Raw genomic sequence first — 19,188 nt, 5'->3', positions numbered from 1 at the left:
TTGGCACAGTCAGACTTAAATATTTCAAAGAACACCTAAATCCTTAAATAGATTCACTACTTAGCGTAGAGCTCATAATTTGCACTTGTTGCTTGCTTCCCTACCCTTCTTTTTCTGCTCATTCAGGTGAATTCCTTTCCTATCCTTCCCCTTCCTCTTCATTTTTGAATCAAGGGTTTCCCCTATCTCTATTTAAAACTCAATCTTTCTTCTTACTTTGGAATAGCTATAGTTAGAAACCCCCCCACCCCTTTATCTTTCTTTTTGTTTCAAAGCGGCAAGGACTTTCTCTTTGATGAATGGAGGACAAGATATGGGCTTGTGGTTCTTCTTTTCCGATTGATCTTTGATAAAGATTTTGTTTCTTTGAAATTTTCTGTTCTTGTTTGTGTGTGGCTTTCTAGGGTTTGCTTGTGGTCTCTCCTTCGGGGATTCTTTTTCGTGAAACCCCCCACACTCACTACTTACTGCATTTCCACTTTTCTTGCCAATTGTATAGATTTTCATGCTTAAAGTAGTGTAGGCGGAGATAACTAAATGAACAGTTATATTCTTTCCACTTCTCAAAACATGTTATTTTTCACTTTTGAGGTAATTTGTGTTTGCTTTTCTGGGAGCATTTATTTCCGCTCTGGCAGCATCAGGCCATAATTTCAGTTTTGTTTTGTTGAACGCTGTTTTCCGCTTATCTGTGCTTCGAAAAAATCCCTTGACAAAGAAAAACACCTTAATTTAAATGATTATGATGATATCCACTTTTATAGGTTGGGTTTTTGTGTAAAATCTTGTTGTTTAGTTCTTTATCCCATCTCCCACGCCGTCTTCCCCCCTCCCCCCCCGGCCCAACTTATTACTATTTGTAAAAAGATACATGAATGTTTGTTGCCCCATTTAATAGTTTGTCTAGTTGTTTTTCATTTCTTTGTAGTTATGGAGTTTTCAGTTTGATGGGTGTTTTGTTGATACAGGCATTTCAAAGGAAGGGTATTATTTGTTTTTTTGTTTTTTGTTTTTAATTTTATTATTAATTTTGCCTTTTTAGCGTATCTGTACATTGCTGATCATTGCTCACTTCGTTCCTTAATAATGCATTCGAATTGAAAACAGGTAGCCTGCCTTTGCTATTTGGAGAATATAAATTTACGATTTTTTTAAGTTAAGCATGTTAAGACGGTCGCCTAGTAGAAATCACAGATCCAAAGGCATCAAGGTAAAGCATGTTCTGCAGATTATTCTGTTGATTGGTATTTGCTTCTGGTTGATCTATCAGGTTAAGCACTCTCATGATAAGAAGAGGGAATTTGATGAGAATGATGCAAAAGTATCAGTCGGATCTCAGACTGCATATAAGATTCCAAAACTCGGTAGAAAAGACCTTCATCCGGTTAAAGACGAAGTAAACCAGAATGAAAAGCATGAGAAAGAAGAGGAAGATGAGAATATTGTAGAGGATGAAGATAAGCATCATCACAATGAACATGGAGAAGAAGGAAACAGGCATGAAAGTGAAGAAAAAGAAGACGTCGAGCTTGGAATGAGAGGAGGAGGAGAAGAAGAGGAAGATGAAAACAAAAATGAAGACATGGAAGATGAAAGAGGGGGAGGAGATGATGAGATAGATGAAAATGATCAAGAGAAATCAGAGGTGGATACTGGTCGAGATGAGGAGTTCATGGACGAAGAGAAAGAGAAAGAAGAGGAGGGTGATAAGAAGGAGAACGAAAACAGTGAGGATGAGAATGAGGAAAAAGAGGGTTCAGTCGAAGACCACAATAGTCATGAGGCTCGGGACGAACATTACAAGGGGGATGATGCTTCTAGCGCTGTGACTCATGATACTCATACAAATGGCGTTGTAACTGAGACAGTTAGTTTGGGAAATTCTGATGTGAACTCAGAAATGAGGATGGCGAAATTAGAGAACAAGCCTAATTATACTGAGGAAAGTAACAGGAACCAACCTAGTTCTGATTTTAAGTTTACAAAATTTGAACTGACAGATGGGACTTCTTCCAATGCAAATTCTGGTAAAGAATCTGGAAACAACAGTTTGTCCAACCTAGTGGATAGCTCGCATCTAGATAATACTGCCTCGACATATTCTGACAGTCACTCAGAAGCAAACAGTAATCTGACAATAGTGGTCCCTAAAGTCATCAATAACATGACAGGAACTGTTGCCAACACTTCATCTGAGCATGATAAAATGGTAATCTTTTCTGAACCAAACCAAGCTGAAAATGATACTATGAACACAACTATCACGGAAGATGTGAAAAATGTGCAGACAGAGGGTGGCAATAGAGCCTTTGAAGAAAACCTGACTGGTTCTAACTTAACAGTCCCTGTTGAAAGAGAAAATGAAGATACAGCTGGTGGTGAATTAGAAAAGACAAGAAGATTTGTAGCATCAAATGAAACTGAGAACAAGGGTAACACTGAAACGAGTGAAACAAACAAGACTGAGAATAATTCGTACAAGAAGGAGAACACTGATGCCACTAAGGATGAAAAGTTCGAGGGTGACAGGCAAAGAGGTGAAACAGCAGACTCATTCGCTGTGAATGGAACTTCTGATTCCGTTGAACACCATGCTACTGATTCTTCTGATTCTCATTTCCTCAATGGAGTGACAGGGATCCGAACTGATCTGCATACGTTGCCAAATATTAGAAATGAAGGAGATAATGGTGATGCAACTGCGACAGAGTAAACTTGAAAGATGGTTTTGGGTTCTCGAGAAGAGCTAATGTGTTTTTCTTCTGACCCATGTAGTTTGTCAAAGGTACAAATGTAGTCTAGGGGATATTTATATCAAGGTCTGGATATGTAGAATTAGTTCTATTTCCACACTACCTACTGCTATTGTTTGTTTCCCATCTTTTTATTTGTTGCTATGAAAGTTTTTTTTTTTTTTTTCTTTGGCTGATCATGATTTTCTTGTTTGAATTTCTCATTATATCCAAGCCAATCCATTTCTCTTCTTACTAGGGTGGAGTACAGAAAGTAAATAAATAAATAACTGAAAAATATAAAATTTGCTATAGTGGAGAGAAATTAGGAGTGACAGGACTAATGGGGAAAGGATACGGAGAAAATCATGCAGCAAAACATGGACACGAAAGGCTTACATAAATACGATACGATCATACGATGAAAATTGTTCATGAACACCTGATTATTTGCGTGACAAACCAAAACAGACACCAGCCGCATTTTTATCAAACATTTTAGCGTAGTGTGCTTTACAAATTTGTCACAGCATGAAACCAACAAATTATTACATATTTTTCTTTTTACAATAAAATCTTTTTTTTGTCAACTGATTATGCCCTCAAATAATTTTTAAATTTTTTATACTATAATATACTTTTTATTTTCAACTCTTAGTTGTTCTATTTTGTATATATTAAATCGAATACATTACATTGAGATTATTTTTTCTTTTAATCTATTCTCTTAAATAATAATATATGATATTCTTAATTTTTATTTAACTCAATTTAATTTGATTTAACTATACATATCTTCGATATAATTTTAATTTTTTAAAATTTACATCCATTCCTCATAACTTTACTTTTTTAATTTATATTTTTTTAAACTTTATCTAAATTTAAAGTATCCGTGCAACATATTAATTATCCGTGCAACATATTAATCTAGTTGTAATCGCTTGTACAATTGTACATAGCTTAAGTCGTAAAACCATACTTAGATTAGAGTAAAAGTTCTTCATTCAATTATCATTTAAATTTTTATTTTCTTTTTTTTTTTTTAAAAAAAGGTCATATCCCAAGACATTTTAAGAAATAGTTTAAAAATAATGTGATCAAATAACTTTGTCCGTTCTAGGCTTCCTGCCTGCCAACCTATGTCCAGGAATATAATACCAATTAAAACATGTAACAGTGCAACCTCATATATGCATGCACTTCAACCAAAACATAGGATTCTCAGGCTGAATTAATCTCACAACAAATTCCAACACAAGAGACATGAATTAAAAGTACTGTACAAACCCATCATCAGAATAAGCAAAATAAAAGAATACTAAGACCTGATCCATGAGCAAAATCGGAATTCAAAAATTTCTGTCTTAGCTAAGAAAAATATTCAATTCAAAGAATGATCCTGCCAAATAATTTCTCATCTCAACTGTACATTTTTACTCAAAAAAAAAAAAAAAAAAAGTCAGTACTCAATGTTACTCCGGATTACTAGAGCAATTAACCTCGAAACGACAGACACCCGAATCTACTGCCTCAACTCCTTTCGGAGCTTCTGAGAGAACAACTTGCAAGCATCCATGCTCAAATCCACGGCTGCGGCAAGAGCAACGAAAGCCGCAGCATCCTCCGTGCAAGTCACGTGCTTCACCCCAACCTCCACCTCCGGCTTGCTACACTTTCTTTTGCCGTCCACCGTCGCCGACATCACAAACCCCTTGTACAATAATTGCTGCTCCAACCCGAAATCCGAACCGGATCCAGAACCAGGCCTAGAACCGGACCCGAAATTCGAAAGGCATCCAGAACGGGGCCTTGACCCGGACCCGAAATCCCAGCTGCCATGTGGAGTATTCACCGGGGTAACGCCGGAGGTAACATCGATGGTGAATTTCCCGCCATGTTGGGAACTGATGCTGGACTCGGCGAGGACCACCGGGTCGGCGGTGGCCGGAAGCACCTCGAACCGGTACCCGACGGCGTTGGAGTTGCTGTGTTCGCGCCATGCCTCAAGGCGGCCCCAAGGTTTCCACGTGCCATCTCCATCGGGTCGGATTATGAGCCAGGCTCCAGGGTTGGACCGGCTGACCCGCTGCGAACCTGGTGAGGGAACGAACGGCGTGACCATAGACGCAGCCGCAACGGGCGAACCGGACAAATCGTGAACGGTAATGGACCATCCTTTACGCTCCGCTACATGATTCGCATTCACCGAAGGGAACTGGCCCGGGTTTCTATCTCTGAAACTGAACTTGCAAGTGAAAACCGGTTGCTTAACATCCCCTCTGACTTGAAAGACCTGAGGACTGCATTCCGGTTCGCCGTCGAACCGAAAGACGAATCTCGGGTCGGGTTCGGCCCGGACTGTTAAATGCAATAACTGACCCGACGAGTTGACCCAACCATTGTGGAACATGCAGGGTCTGGAGTCTGCCAAGGTGAGATCAAGTGGCACCGAAATCTTGCCCAATAGTTTGGCGGAGCTGAAGGCACACGAGGGTGTTTTCCGCCCCTTGTAAAGATAGATCTTGATACGAGGGTTCTTGGAGACCTTTAGGATTTGGGCTTTCGTGAAATCGAAGCAAGCAGCGATTGAGTGAGGTTGAGGCTGTGTCTCCGATATTAGAGGCACTGTGGCCACGTGACAGCCAGGGGAATCGAAGCCCACGCCCTTGAGTTTGATCTCGCAGAAACATGGGGAACTTGATGGGTGCACTTTGCCGGAGAAAGAAGGCTTCGATGATGCCGGAGATTTGATGGCGAGGTTTCCGACGAGGATCCGGACGAAGGGACACGGATCCATCTGAGAAACTAGAGTGGTTTGTTCTGAGGGGAATTGAATTGAATTAATAGGTGGGCATAATCAGCAAAGAGAGCAACTAATGATTTTTTTATGAGTGAGGGAGGGGTTCTTTATTAAGTAGGAAAACTGAATGTGACAGCCTGTAATTTGGTTGCGGTTTCATCATTATTCCTTTTTTTCCTTCCTCCCTCAATTCCTTTGAATTTTTATACATGATAGCGACATTTTAATTTGGCAGCCTGTTATTCATTAATAAAAAAATATTTTTGCGAATTAATAATTAATTAATGAGTTTGATTTGAAAAATGATAATCGTTGATTGGCGGAAATCAACGATTAAGATGTGATCGTAACATTGTGCGTAACATTATTTGTGTGTCACAATATCCTATCCTTAGTATTTTTATTATTTTGTCATTGTTTCGATTATTATTATTTTTTTGTTTTATTTATGGCATTAATATTTCTACATTAAATATAGATAAGTTATTTATATTTATTTTTAAAATGACGTTGTTTTGAGTTAAAAATTAAAAAATTATAATAAAAAATATTATTATAACCTTGAAATAAATTATAATTATAAAAATATTTTGATTTTCGCTTCAAAATAACATCATTTTGAGCTTAATGTAGATAAGTTATCTACATTAATTATAAAAAAAAAAGTGAATCTTTTATTTATTATATTACATTTTATTTGGTACTCACTACCAAATATGCCCAAATTGCATCTAATTCCTTTAAAATCAGTCATTCTAATTGACTACAAATCTTTCCCTTTAGGATAATTCGCAAGTTGGAACAATTTTTGTTTTTGTTGGAGGCTAATAAGTAACAAATCTGACTTGATGGATATCATACTAAAAAATAATTATTTGGTAAATGTGATTTTTTTTATTTGCTCATTAACGTACGAGATTTTTGGTACTTTTTTGTAAGGTTAAGATATATTTTGATAAAATTCAAAATAGTAAAATAATATTGTGTGTGTGCACTCACGTGCGTGGGTGCAAAGATTATCAATAAGTATTTTGAACATCAGTGCGTGAATCATTTAATAATTGGAGAAAACGCTAAATTATTTTCAAAGTTAAAAAATGTAAACTAAACCACTTAAAATTTGACAAACAATGAAGGACTTTGATAATTTGTATAGATACAAAATACAGTATCATCCCTGTATAATAAAATGAAAAAGTGAACTAAATGATCTTGATGATAATAATTTTAAAAAATAAATAAACATAATTTTGAATTAATATGCCTTTTTTGAACATACACACATATACTATTGAGTATTGAGAATGAGAGGTGTACCATTCCGTAGTTTATTGTATAACCCTTTTTTTTAGTAAATCATTGTACAACCCTTTTTGAATGTGAAAAAAGGTAACCACAACCTAGAATAAATGTAAAGTAATTAATTGCAAACCATATTAATTTGATAATTGCTTATTCAAACTTGAGAAGTTTAAAAAAAAACAAAAAAACTTGAGAAGTTTGATGTCATGTTACTCATTTTGTCTGTTATAAAAAAAAATTCTTAATATGATAAATTGTTTTAACAAGAAAATTTGATTTTTAAAAAGAAATATTTTGATTGATGTGACATTATTTTCAATGACAACGCTAAGAAAGTAATAATAAGTTAAGGGGACGTTTGGTATGCGGTATTTTTCAGAATTTTGAGGAAATTAAATTTTTCTAAATTTTTAATTTTCGAATATAATCGTGAACTGGATGTAAAAATCATATTTTTAAAAATCGAGATTCTTGAATAAAAAAAATCTCTTCTGCCAATACATGATAGTTAAGGGGGTTTTTTTTCGGAGATAATAGTTAAGGATTTAGAAAAACGTTATTGTCATCGTCATGAATGGGAAGACAGAAAGAATGAATCAGTTTGGCATGTTCTGTGATCTTTGTTAATTAACATGGTACCTAATGAGAAAAAATAACCATGGAAGTGATGGATTAGAACAGTAAAGAAAGAATTTCAAAAGATAAGAATAAGAAAAAAGGAGGGTATACTAGGATGATATATAGAGAGAGAAATAAAAATAAAAATAAAAATAAAAAGAAAGCGGTGGTGGGTTTGAGTTGAGTGGTGCAAAAGAAAAAAGATAGAGTATGAGAGGAATGAGCTGGAGGCAGAGAAAGGAGAGGTACAGTAAGAGCCAGCAAAGAGTAAATGGGGGAAGTTTGTCGTATTGGAAGTGTGCACGTACACTTTCCTCATTGGCTACAGCCGCATATGTCGGGGATCCAACTCTCACACAGCTGGCATTATTCCACCTGGCTCTTTCAAATAAAATCAAAGTGCATCAGGTGTTATTATCTGGATCATGTGGGTCCCATTACTTTACCAGAACTTTCACTTCTCACGTTTGCAGTCGTCAGATCGAATCTTTGTTCTTTCTTTTAAACAATGTAATGTAATTAATGAATAATAAGAATAAATAAGTGTATATTTGTTTCAGTTTTTTAGTTTAAGACGGTAATTATTTTTTAAGGAATCCTAAAAAAAACATTTGTTATTTCTAAAATAAAATAATTTAAACACCCACTAAATTAAACTTTACTCGTTTGCCTTTTTTACCAAAAGTATTTCATTCTTAATATCATAAATCTCATACTTTTTCTTTTGTGATTTAAGTTTTATAGAATTTTTTAATATTATTTTATTCTCTCTCATATATACAGTTAAAAAATAAGTGAAAATACCACAAGAGTGAGTATGTTGTAACGAATCAGACCACATAAAGGCAAAATACCAAACTTCATAATTCACGATGATAAATTATTTTTTAATCAAATCACAGAAAGATAAAGTAAAATTTACCTTTTGGCACACGTGCAACTTCTCTGATCCGACGTGATTTGAGGTTAGCTTTTATTGACGGAACATCTTAACAAAACAAAAAAAAAAAATACGATGATAGATGTTCCATCAATAAAAGTAACACATACTAATTTACAAAATTGACATAGGAATTGTAAACTGTTTGGTGTGGTTAACCAAGAAAAACATGAGGATAAAGACTGCAGAACCGATGACCAAATAGCTCGTTCAAGAGACAGCTGTGAGAATTTGCATGAGCTTACTAGGTGGTTTTCTGATATTTCTCTGCTTCAATGAAGTAGATTTCAAGGATATCCTCCATTCTCCATCGTTTACCGCTGAAGACTACATCAGTTCCCGTTTGTACTTAGTATTCTTTAGGATTTTCGAGAAATTAATTTTTTTTAAATTTTTAGATAATTTTCAGATATTATCATAAACTGAATGTAAAAATTATATTTTTGAAAATTGAGATTTTCGGATAAAAAAAAAAATTTCTCCTCTACCAAACACCCTATTCAAAGTATTCACAGTACAAATGCTACACATGGGACAGGATATTTCCCAATTCCCATCATTATGTACTTGGAGACTCGGAGTATCTCTAAGGAGGCGTTCAGTATGGGAGAATTTTTTTTTTTTACTCGGGAATCATGATTACTAGGAATATAATTAGAATATTAGTTTCCGGGGAATGGTACGAAAAAGTTGTTTGGTAGGCAAAAATATTACTGAGAATTTTGGTTAATTTTCCTGAGATGCTATTTGGTTTATGATAAAATATTGGTGAGAGTATGAAAATTTTTTACGAAAATAACCTCATACATTAATAGACAGGATTCGAAACAAAAACATCATTGGGCGAAAAAGAGTATTTTTTCTGGGCGAACTCTTTGAATACAGTAAATCCATGTTCATCTTGAATATTCACATATCGTGAACATCTTAACATCACCTCATCCTCCTGGTAAGGGCATCCACTGGAAAATATAAATTTAAATAACAAAACAATTGCTGATTCGTTACAAATATAACAATCTTCACTGCATACTAAATCTTCCCCATATCATGCATGTTTCCTGCAAATTTCTGAAATTGTTTTGGAGAACTGTCAAGAGTCTTCCCATCAAAGGATCTAGAAAAGGAAGGATTTCTTCACCCATGTTCTCGCAAAAAACAGCCAAAGCATAGTATGACTTTTCCTGAATAAATTTAAATGTAATGCTCAGATAACATGCAAACAATCCAATTAACTTTTTATTTTTAATTTTATTTTTGTATTAGCACATAATCTTGCAATCTATTGTATTGAGAAAATCGTTCTCTTCTCCAACGTGTACCTTTGCTTCATCAGATGCATCCTCAAGAGCATTTAAAATGCAGGGAAGAACACTCTCATAATGGGATACAATTTCAGGCTGTAAGTGCTCACAGTAGAAGATCGACCAGCTGTCAAAAAGGAAGGATATAACTGTCCAAAAATATCAGATTACAAATCCTTACATTGGGTATTTCACAAATACCACCTTTTTTGTGGTAATTTCATAAGGTAAAGTACAACACATTTTGCTCATAAAAGCAATTCCAGGGCAAATTGAATACTCACGCAACTAATGTGAAAACTCTTACCAAATGTGGTCTTTTATGATACCTATTATAACTTTCCTGGTATTTTTCTAAACATACCTCTACCAAACACTGTACAAGGGAAGGTTTTAAATTCCTATGAAAGTTACATTAGTAATCTTATATTCCCATGTTTGGTACAAAAAAGATGAATTCTTTTTCTTCTGGGAATCATGTTTTCCCACTCAATAGGTGGTATTCTACAAATCCCACTGGATGGGAAAATGCACCAAATTTCAGGGGACAAAAATAACCCTGCTTTATTCATTCCAAATTTCTATCTTCATCTCTTTTTATGCATCTCCGTTAGCCAATCACTGGGAAATATAAAACTTTCAATTTTTATCAGTATAATATTATGGGTCAGAGTAAACCCTGCTCCAACAAGAATCATAACAGAAACAAAGGCCATAAATTTGAAAAAAATAAACAAGATAAGCAGAACATAATGGTATCCTTGTCATCTTTCCAAATGATAGGTGAATATTGTTGAGAACAAAAACAATGAAAATGCCAAAGTAGCCATTGAAGTCGAAAATCTTTGCAACTTTTCCTACGCCTGTTTTGAATGTTGTAGTCACATATCAAAATGTGTATTGATGAGAGAGAGAAATGCTTCATGAATAATTTTTATTCATAAGGTTACTTTTGTAAAATCACACCACATTCCCAACAATATTTTACAATCAACCAAACATACCGTTGAAAAAATAAATTAGGATATCTTTATTTTTTGTAAAGATCTATTTTCTTATTTCATTAGAATTTAGGTTAGGTCTGGGCTGAGTTTATATATTGTACTCTCCTGTGTCAATTCAAAATATAGATTTATTCAATGTTCCTCTCGTCTCTTATAATTCTACAGGGTATTTAGAGCCTAATGAGATGAATCCTTGTTTGCCTTTCCTTACTCTTTTTCATAATTTTAATATGGTAGTAGAGAGATATCACCCTCCGTGAGGTATTGACTTTCCCGTCTATTCCATTTCTCTCCTTCTCTCTCTGCTTCTCTTAGTTTATTCTTTTCGTTCCAGTCTTCCATCGAAGACTCAACCACCATAAATAACTAGCACCGGCCAGAACCATCCCTGCCTCTGCACAGTAGCAATTCTCATCGTCCATGTTCATCCGGTCACCGCCACAGTCCACCGCCAGAATTTTGTCCAACGACTTTTCAGCCGCTAAGCACCATTATTCGGATTGTCTTCCAATGCGCTCCCTGTCATTCAAGCTCATCTCTTTCCTCCGGCCACATCATCTTTTCTTCTCTAGCAGAACCTTGTTTCTTCCGGCTGTGTTTTTTTCTTCTTCGGTGATTTATTGTTTTTTATTTTGATTTTCTTTTATGACTTGTATTTGGCTAATTTTATTTTATTCTCACATATGTTTGTGGTGTTATTCAAGTCTGATTTGGCTTGTATTTGATTAATTTTTGCCATTGTTTGGCTTTATTTTGACCTCCCATTTAGGGGGAGCATTTATCTCCGTTGTTGCCTAGTCTGTGGATTATTCCAGTTACACTGGCTCCGTCGGCTTGTATTTCAATTGCAACATTATCTTTTTTCCCAGCCCTTCCTTGGCTGATGTCTTTTTCTTCCTTTGTTGATGTCCATTCCAGCATCATCTCTTTACCAGCTCTTCAAAATGCTAGTCATTCCAATTGATTTGATGTCGATTTCTCCGTCTTATATTCTGTGAAACTTCGTTTTAGTTTTCTTTCTTCCCAAGATGAAGTGTCGCTCCATCTTTGTTGAAAATCGACAATCACGCAAATCGTAATCGAGAAAGAGAAAGAGAGAGACTAAACACACTGATTTACCCTGGTTCATCTAATTTAGGCTGTGTCCAGCTTGTATGTACTATATTCACCTCACCGCCACTCATTACAAGTCACTCGATTTACAAAGAGAATATAAATGGAATTAGAAAAACCCTAACAATAGCTATTCATGGGCCCAAGCCCAACAATTGTCTTTCTACTGGCTCCGACAACAAGGGCCCTCATCAGCATGCGAAGTATGAGCCATACCCAACATTTTTATACCACTGTCAGGTGGGTCCAAAGGAAGCCCGTGGCGGGGGACCACCACCAATGGGCTAAGTGGATCAAATACACCAAGTGAGTCTGACACCATGTTTCAACCCAAAACCTTAAGGCATTGGGTTCATGGGTCTTTCCACTTATATGCTTTTCACTTAGCTCATTACCAACCAATGTGGGACTCATCACACTTGAATATCTCAACAATCTTGAGAGGGGGTATTCGAGATATAGATAATATTTTATTTTAGTTTATTATGTTTGTTATTTTTTTTAGGGTGAGTTGTAGAGTTGTTACAACCCCCACTCGTTTATTTTAGTCTTTATTGTTCAAACTTGTTGCTTATGATCTATACCCTTCAGCTTGAGGGGGAGTGTTGAAAAAAATATCTTTATTATTTGTAAAGATCTATTTCTTTATTTCATTAGGATTTAGGTTAGGTCTGGGCTAAGTCCGTTAGTGTTTTTTTATATATTGTACTCTCCTGAATCAATTCAAAATACAATTTTATTTAATGTTCCTCTCATCTCTTGTAATTCTACACATAACATCAGAAAAATTAACATAACATTCCTGGCTGGGAATATTTTGACCTACCAAACAGCTTTTTGATAATATTTTCGGGAAACTTATTTTCTCACTATATTTCAGAGAACTATGATTTCTGGATAAAAAAAAAAATTCTCCTCTACCAAACATCCCATAAGGAATATCTTAGATATGGGTTAATTGTTTCTCTTGTTATTGAAAAAATAATTAATCTTCTTGCATATACATAAAACTTTGCACCTGCTTTTTTTATTTTAAGTGATGGGTTCCATTTATTTATGTCTGGGCAGGAAGCCATGCTTCTCTCCTATAAAAAAAATGTTTTGCCCTTGGATATATATTCTATGAGTTATGGGTTGTTATTTTTGCCAAAATATAGAGCTATTGTGCCCTCGACACCATCCTTATTCTCTCAATCTTTGCGTGATATATTCACGATGCTCTTATAATAGAGTTTTGGTCCATATTATTGTCTCCTAAAGCACAGTTAATATATACTTCACCTTGTTCAAAAAACAAATCTAATCTCACCACTAAATGATTCGCCTAACAATTTTTTGTTTTGGCGTGCAAAATATATATATAGCAGATGTGGTAAATTGCAGCTAAAAGGTCCCAGTCTAGGTTGCTCAATTTATTATTATTATTATTTTATGAAAGGTGGTGGATATATCAGTAAATGAAAGAGGGTATTTATTGATAGGTGAGATTCCTTAACGATGAGTAAGGCTACTGATTAGTAATAGAGAGCCATAATTATTTTGCCCAATAAATCTCATTATATGTGTGAGTCAAGCACACCCACTGTAGATGGGATATGAGCAGTGACAGACCTAGAACATTTGATTTATGTCCGCACATTAAGTGGCGGAGGTTCGGGGAGAGTGCCCTCAAATTTTTATTTTTTTTAAATATATTAAAAAATAAATAAAAAAACTTCAATTTAACAAAAGAAAATATATTTTTTAGAAGCATTCCACTTTCCATATGAATTGACATGTGAAATGAGTGCCTATAACATACTCATCGTGATAATATTTTTTATTACAATCAGTGGTACCCTAATTTTTAAGGTGCCAACCAACTTAAACTCGAGAGAAACAAACGATGACATGTGTGATTAGAGTTGGAGAGTATTGTTCTAGAAACTAGGCGAGGCAATCAACACCATCCGTCCATCAATCATGGTCTTTCTAGATACAACCTAGCAGCATGTGGCCCACCAATCAGTACTCATGATAACAAAACGCTGACGTTTTGTTCTTCTCTCAATGCAAACATAATAAACGAAATCACGCGAGTCTCTAAAACTCAGTTCAATTCTATTAACAGAGCATGTCTATCGTTGCCGTTCTCCTCCTCCTCGTGTTGTCGTCGCCGCTGGCGATATACCACTTTCCAGAGGGTATTTTCCCAAAAGGAATGATGGCCTACGAACTGGAGTTTATTCTTTCAGAATACTAGTTTTTTTTCCTTCAAAAATTCATGTCCGCACTTGCGGTCAATGGCACCTACGTAGGTCGTGGATATGAGATGTGTGTATGCATAAGAGTAATATCCTCTATTGTAAAGGTTTAAAAGTCTCATTTTGTAGATGGGATATGATATGTGCCGATGCATAAGAGTAATATTCTCTATTGTGAAGATTTAAAAATCTCATTTTAAGAATGCAGGTAGAGTGACCATGTAAATGAATATTAATAGTTAACCCATTAGACTGGATCAGGCTGGTAAAAAACAATTGCATTTTTTAGCAAGTAACAAATAGCTTTTATGAGATTGAGATATAATTTCTCCATCTTACTTGCGTAGTGGTTACATATTTAATCAAGGACATTCGATAATAAACAATGTCAAACAGATGGAATAGTCTTTGCATAGGAGAAACACTTTAGCTTACTCGTTTTTTTTTTTTTTTTTTATAATATTTAATCAGGTATCCCCACACATAGGTGTACGTGAGATTTTAGTCGGATTACAAGTTCGTTTAAGCCCCAATCCACTTCTACCACCATCAGTTACTATTGAATTAAGCTTATATGGAATGTACAAAGACCAAGGATCCTTCCATTACAAAGAAAGAAATTGATTTGCGGCTTCGTTCGCAAACGGGTGAAAATTATATTTTCACCGCAACCACTACACAATATAAAATTCAGTGGTCGATTAAGTTTGTTTGAAATTCTTTGGACATATTGAGAAAAAAAGAATGTTATATTCCTTAATTAGTTGTTAAAAAAGAACCACATTTTCCCCCCTTTTAATATATATATTACAAATTTGTTGGTGCAAGGTTTATCACTTTTTATTTGACTTCACATCTATCATTGCTAGAATAGGAGATAATGGATATAGATACAACCGTAACAGTAGTGATAAATGCTTTAGGGTATCCATGATAATTATTATGTTTTCTCACATTATTTTTGAAAAGAAATAATTTTTTTTTTATTATCGTGTCTTGGAACAGTTCATGAGAAAAAAAAATATTTGATAATATGTTATATTTTTATTATAAGAATGAGAATTGCGTTTGATAACATAACAAATAATATAATAAAAATAATTCCTATTAAGGATAAAAAAATTCCGGATCATCACTATCATTTCCATATGGTGTGGTGGTGGTGGCAGCGTAGTGATAATGGTGGTGGTGGTGATTGGTGGCATGATGATGGTGGTGGTGACGGCAGTGACTGCGGCGATGATTGATTTTAATTAAAAAAGAAAACAACAATGAGTAATAAAATTATATTATTTAACCAAATTGTGATAACTCAGTAACCAAATTGTGATAACTCAGTTGGTAACAAGGGAACTAAGTAAGTAGAAAGGAAAGGGTCTTGGTTCGATTCTCAAATGCCACCTTAGGGAGAAGTTTAAATATCTTCATTTCTGACCCGCCTTGCACTCCGAATTAGTCTCATAACCGACTCAATTAGTCGAAGCTTGTGGGATACCAGGAGAGCCAACTCGCCTAATCAGATGGATGTTTCTGTTTTTTATTTAATTTTTTATTTGCATATGATTTTCGTTTCTCATTTTGTTTACGTTGCTCATTTAATTTTCATAAAAAATATAGTTTCCGTTTTCATTTAGCTTACGCTTTTTATTTAACTCCCATTAAATGTATATACTATTATTTTTTAAGCCCAATTTGGTACGAAAAACTTTTGTTATCACTAACTCATTTAGTTTCCGTTTCTCATTTTGTTTTTGTTTCACAATTAATTTTTGTTTGAAATATAATTTCCGTTTCTCATATCATTTTCGTTTGAAATATAGTTTTCGTTTTATCGAAACCCAAAGTTTGGCCAACGCACATATTGATGTATTCTATACAATGAGTCAACCAATTCAGCAAATTGGGCTTATGATATGGGCTTGACTCATCAAACGGATGTTTTTATTTTTCATTTAATTTTTGATTTGCATATAATTTTATTTTCTCATTTTGTTTACGTTGCTCATTTAATTTTCGTTTGAAATGTATTTCCGTTTTCATTTAGTTTCAGTATATACTATTATTTTTTTGAGTCCAACTTGGGAGGAAAAACTTATGTTATTGCTGACTCATTTAGTTTTCGTTTATAATTTAGTATCTGTTTCTCATATAATTTCCGTTTTCATTTAGTTTACGTTTTTCTATTAAAATCCCATTAAGGGTATATACAATTTTTTTTAACCCAACTTGGATGAAAAAATTCTAAATGCTGACTTATTTAATTCTTTTTATTTAGTTTGTGTTTTTCAATTAATTTTCTTTTGAATTATATTTTCCGCTTTCATTTAATTTACAATTTTCATTTAATTTCCATTAAGGATATATACTACTATTTTTTAATTTATTATTATTAACCGGTTAAGTGTGAAAAAGAATCTGATTCATTGGGTCTAAAGCATACACGTGACATTTTTTCTCATTATCATTATTATTAACCGGTTGAGTGTGAAAGCGAAATTGGTTCATGAGGTGTAAAACAGACATGTGTCATTCTCTTTTCCATTTAGTTTGCATTTCTCAATTAACTAGTATATTACCCGTGCGATGCACGGAGAAAAAAGATCAAAAATTTTGTCGTCCGTCGTGGTTGGTTAATCGCACTGCAAACTTTATATTTATAAAAAATTGTGTTGTTATTTTGTTCTATATTTCAGGTGAAAAAAATTACAGCATTGACATAGAGCTTTGCAAATATCAACCATAAACAAAAATCTGCTATTCAGAGGGATAAATAATTTTGCACATACAACTATATCATAATACACCATGTTAACATGAGAAAGGGATATAAAAAGAAAAATGCGTACAAATCATTGCTAACTATAACATTCATCAACAAAATCAAGGCAACGATAATACCAAGCAAATATGGATTTAAAATATCAGCTTTTACCTATAATATGAAAACGCTATTCATTCAGTGTCATTTCGTAGCAATTATTAGAGGGATGAGTTCAACACTTACTAAATATGTCATTTCTTGTGTGATTTTCGTTCCTTGTGCCTACGATACAGAAGGAAAAAACTCATTAAATAAGTAACACTAATATGTTAACACCCAAAAGTCATAGTATCAGCAAAATAAAAAGATTGGATTAAATTTTTTTATGGACAAAAAAAAAATGTTGTCTGAACGGGATTTGAATGAAACTTAATCAAATAAGCATGTATAAGTTATATTTTTTGCTTACATTGCAACAAATGCATATGAACAGAATCAAAGCAATTACACTAATCTTTGAAATAAACTTTCATTTATTGCAATCACATTTAAAAAATAATAATAAATAATTATTATTTGCAAGGATTTGTGTCAATAGTATTTAGAATTTTACAAATTTGTATTTACAAAAATTAAAATCAGATTTAGGAATTTAATTACAAAAGAAGAATATTTACCAAAAAAAAAAAAATTATAAAAAAAGAAGGATGAAATTTTAATTTAATTATAAAAATATGTTTGTGGGTCGGTTCTCCGGGCCGAGTCCAGTTTTCCACCTATAACTATCAGCATGTCATAGGTTTTTATATTTATCCATAAAAAAATATTTTTATAGATGCATCTAGGTTTTTATATTTTATCTCGGAGATGAACTTTCATTTACTACAATCAGATTTATAAAATAATAATAAATAATTTTTTTTTGCAAGGATTTGTGTCGTTAGTCTTTGGAATTTCACAAATTTATATTTACAAAAATTGAAATCAGATTTAGAAATATAATTATAAAAGAAGAATAATAAAATTTCAGTTGAATTATAAAATATATTAGCGGGCCGGCCCTCTGGGCCGAGCCCAGTTTTTCACCTCTAACTATCAGCATTTTATACTTGCAATTTTTTTTGCAAGGATTAGTGTCGTTAGTCTTTGGAATTTCACAAATTTGTATTTACAAAAATTGAAATCAGATTTAGTAATTTTTTTTTTAGAAAGCAGGTTTAATAATTTAATTATAAAAGAAGAAAGATAAAATTTTAATTGAATTATAAAAATATATTGGCGAGGGCCGAGCCCAGTTTTCCACCTCTAACTGTCAGCATTTTAAAATTGAAATCCAAAATCTGAAATCAATTCAAAATTTGAATTTCAAAAGAGTGAGCAATTCCAATGTAGAAAGCATTTAAAAGAGCCGAGTAATTCAAATGTACAAATCAGTGGGACATTGAATGAGTTGTCTGCCACCATAAATGATTAACTTAATTTTTCATTGATTTTTTATTTCAATTTTTAAAAGAAATTATTATTTATTTAATTTTTTATTTCCAAATCCTTTCCCACCATTCTAATTTGAAATTTAAAATTGAAATCCAAAATTTGAAATCAATTCAGAATTCAAATTTCAAAAGAGCTAGCAATTCCAATGTAGAAAGTATTTAAAAGAGTTGAGTAATTCCAATGTACAAATCAGTGAGACATTGAATGAGTTGTCTGCCACCATAAATGATTAACTTAATTTTCCATTGATTTTTTTTATTTCGATTTTTAAAAGAAATTATTATTTATTTAATTTTTTATTTCCAAATCCTTTCCCACAATTACAATTTGAAATTTAAAATTGAAATCCATAATTTGAAATCAATTCAGAATTCGAATTTCAAAAGAGTGAACAATTCCAATGTAGAAAGCATTTAAAAGAGCTGAGTAAATCCAATATACAAATCAGTGGGACATTGAATGAGTTGTCTACACCATAAATGATTAACTTAATTTTTCATTGATTTTTTATTTCAATTTTTAAAAGAAATTATTATTTATTTAATTTTTTGTTTCCAAATCCTTTCCCATGCAACAAAATCCCAAGATTCATAATAATTGTATTTTAATAAAAATCATTTCTGTTTTCAGTTTCAACAAAAATCGATAAAGCTTGAAAACTTTTAACTTCTTCTGATATTGAAATCATGTATAAATTGAAACGCGGAGCGTTAAATACTGGACAACGATTAAAATTTTATCTTATCTTACATCGTTTAAGTGCAGCCTTTATATTTATATTAATTAAACCTTAACGAAAATGCCTAATACATGATTGTTAAGCATCAAATGGCTTTACAACAACATCAACAAATTCCAATATTTAGATTATAAC

General features: G+C 33.3%; 2 protein-coding genes across 2 annotated transcripts; one reads left to right on the top strand and one right to left on the bottom strand.

Moving 5' to 3' along the window:
• LOC133299057 (uncharacterized) lies at positions 1 to 2,972 on the top strand. The gene is made up of 2 exons (XM_061498459.1): positions 1 to 126; positions 1,108 to 2,972. The coding sequence occupies exon 2, from the start codon at positions 1,163 to 1,165 to the stop codon at positions 2,711 to 2,713; it is 1,551 nt and encodes a 516-aa protein (XP_061354443.1). The 5' UTR covers positions 1 to 126; positions 1,108 to 1,162; the 3' UTR covers positions 2,714 to 2,972.
• A 995-nt stretch (positions 2,973 to 3,967) lies between these two features.
• Positions 3,968 to 5,612, bottom strand: LOC133299112 (uncharacterized). Its single transcript, XM_061498541.1, has one exon. The coding sequence runs from the start codon at positions 5,530 to 5,532 to the stop codon at positions 4,258 to 4,260; it is 1,275 nt and encodes a 424-aa protein (XP_061354525.1). The 5' UTR covers positions 5,533 to 5,612; the 3' UTR covers positions 3,968 to 4,257.
• Positions 5,613 to 19,188: the final 13,576 nt, after the last annotated feature.

This window comes from Gastrolobium bilobum, unplaced genomic scaffold, assembly GCF_033153095.1.
Source record: "Gastrolobium bilobum isolate Gb01-03AN ecotype WA unplaced genomic scaffold, APGP_CSIRO_Gbil_v1 utg500, whole genome shotgun sequence".
Taxonomy (NCBI): domain Eukaryota; kingdom Viridiplantae; phylum Streptophyta; class Magnoliopsida; order Fabales; family Fabaceae; genus Gastrolobium; species Gastrolobium bilobum.
This window is presented reverse-complemented; position numbering and strand designations above follow the sequence as displayed.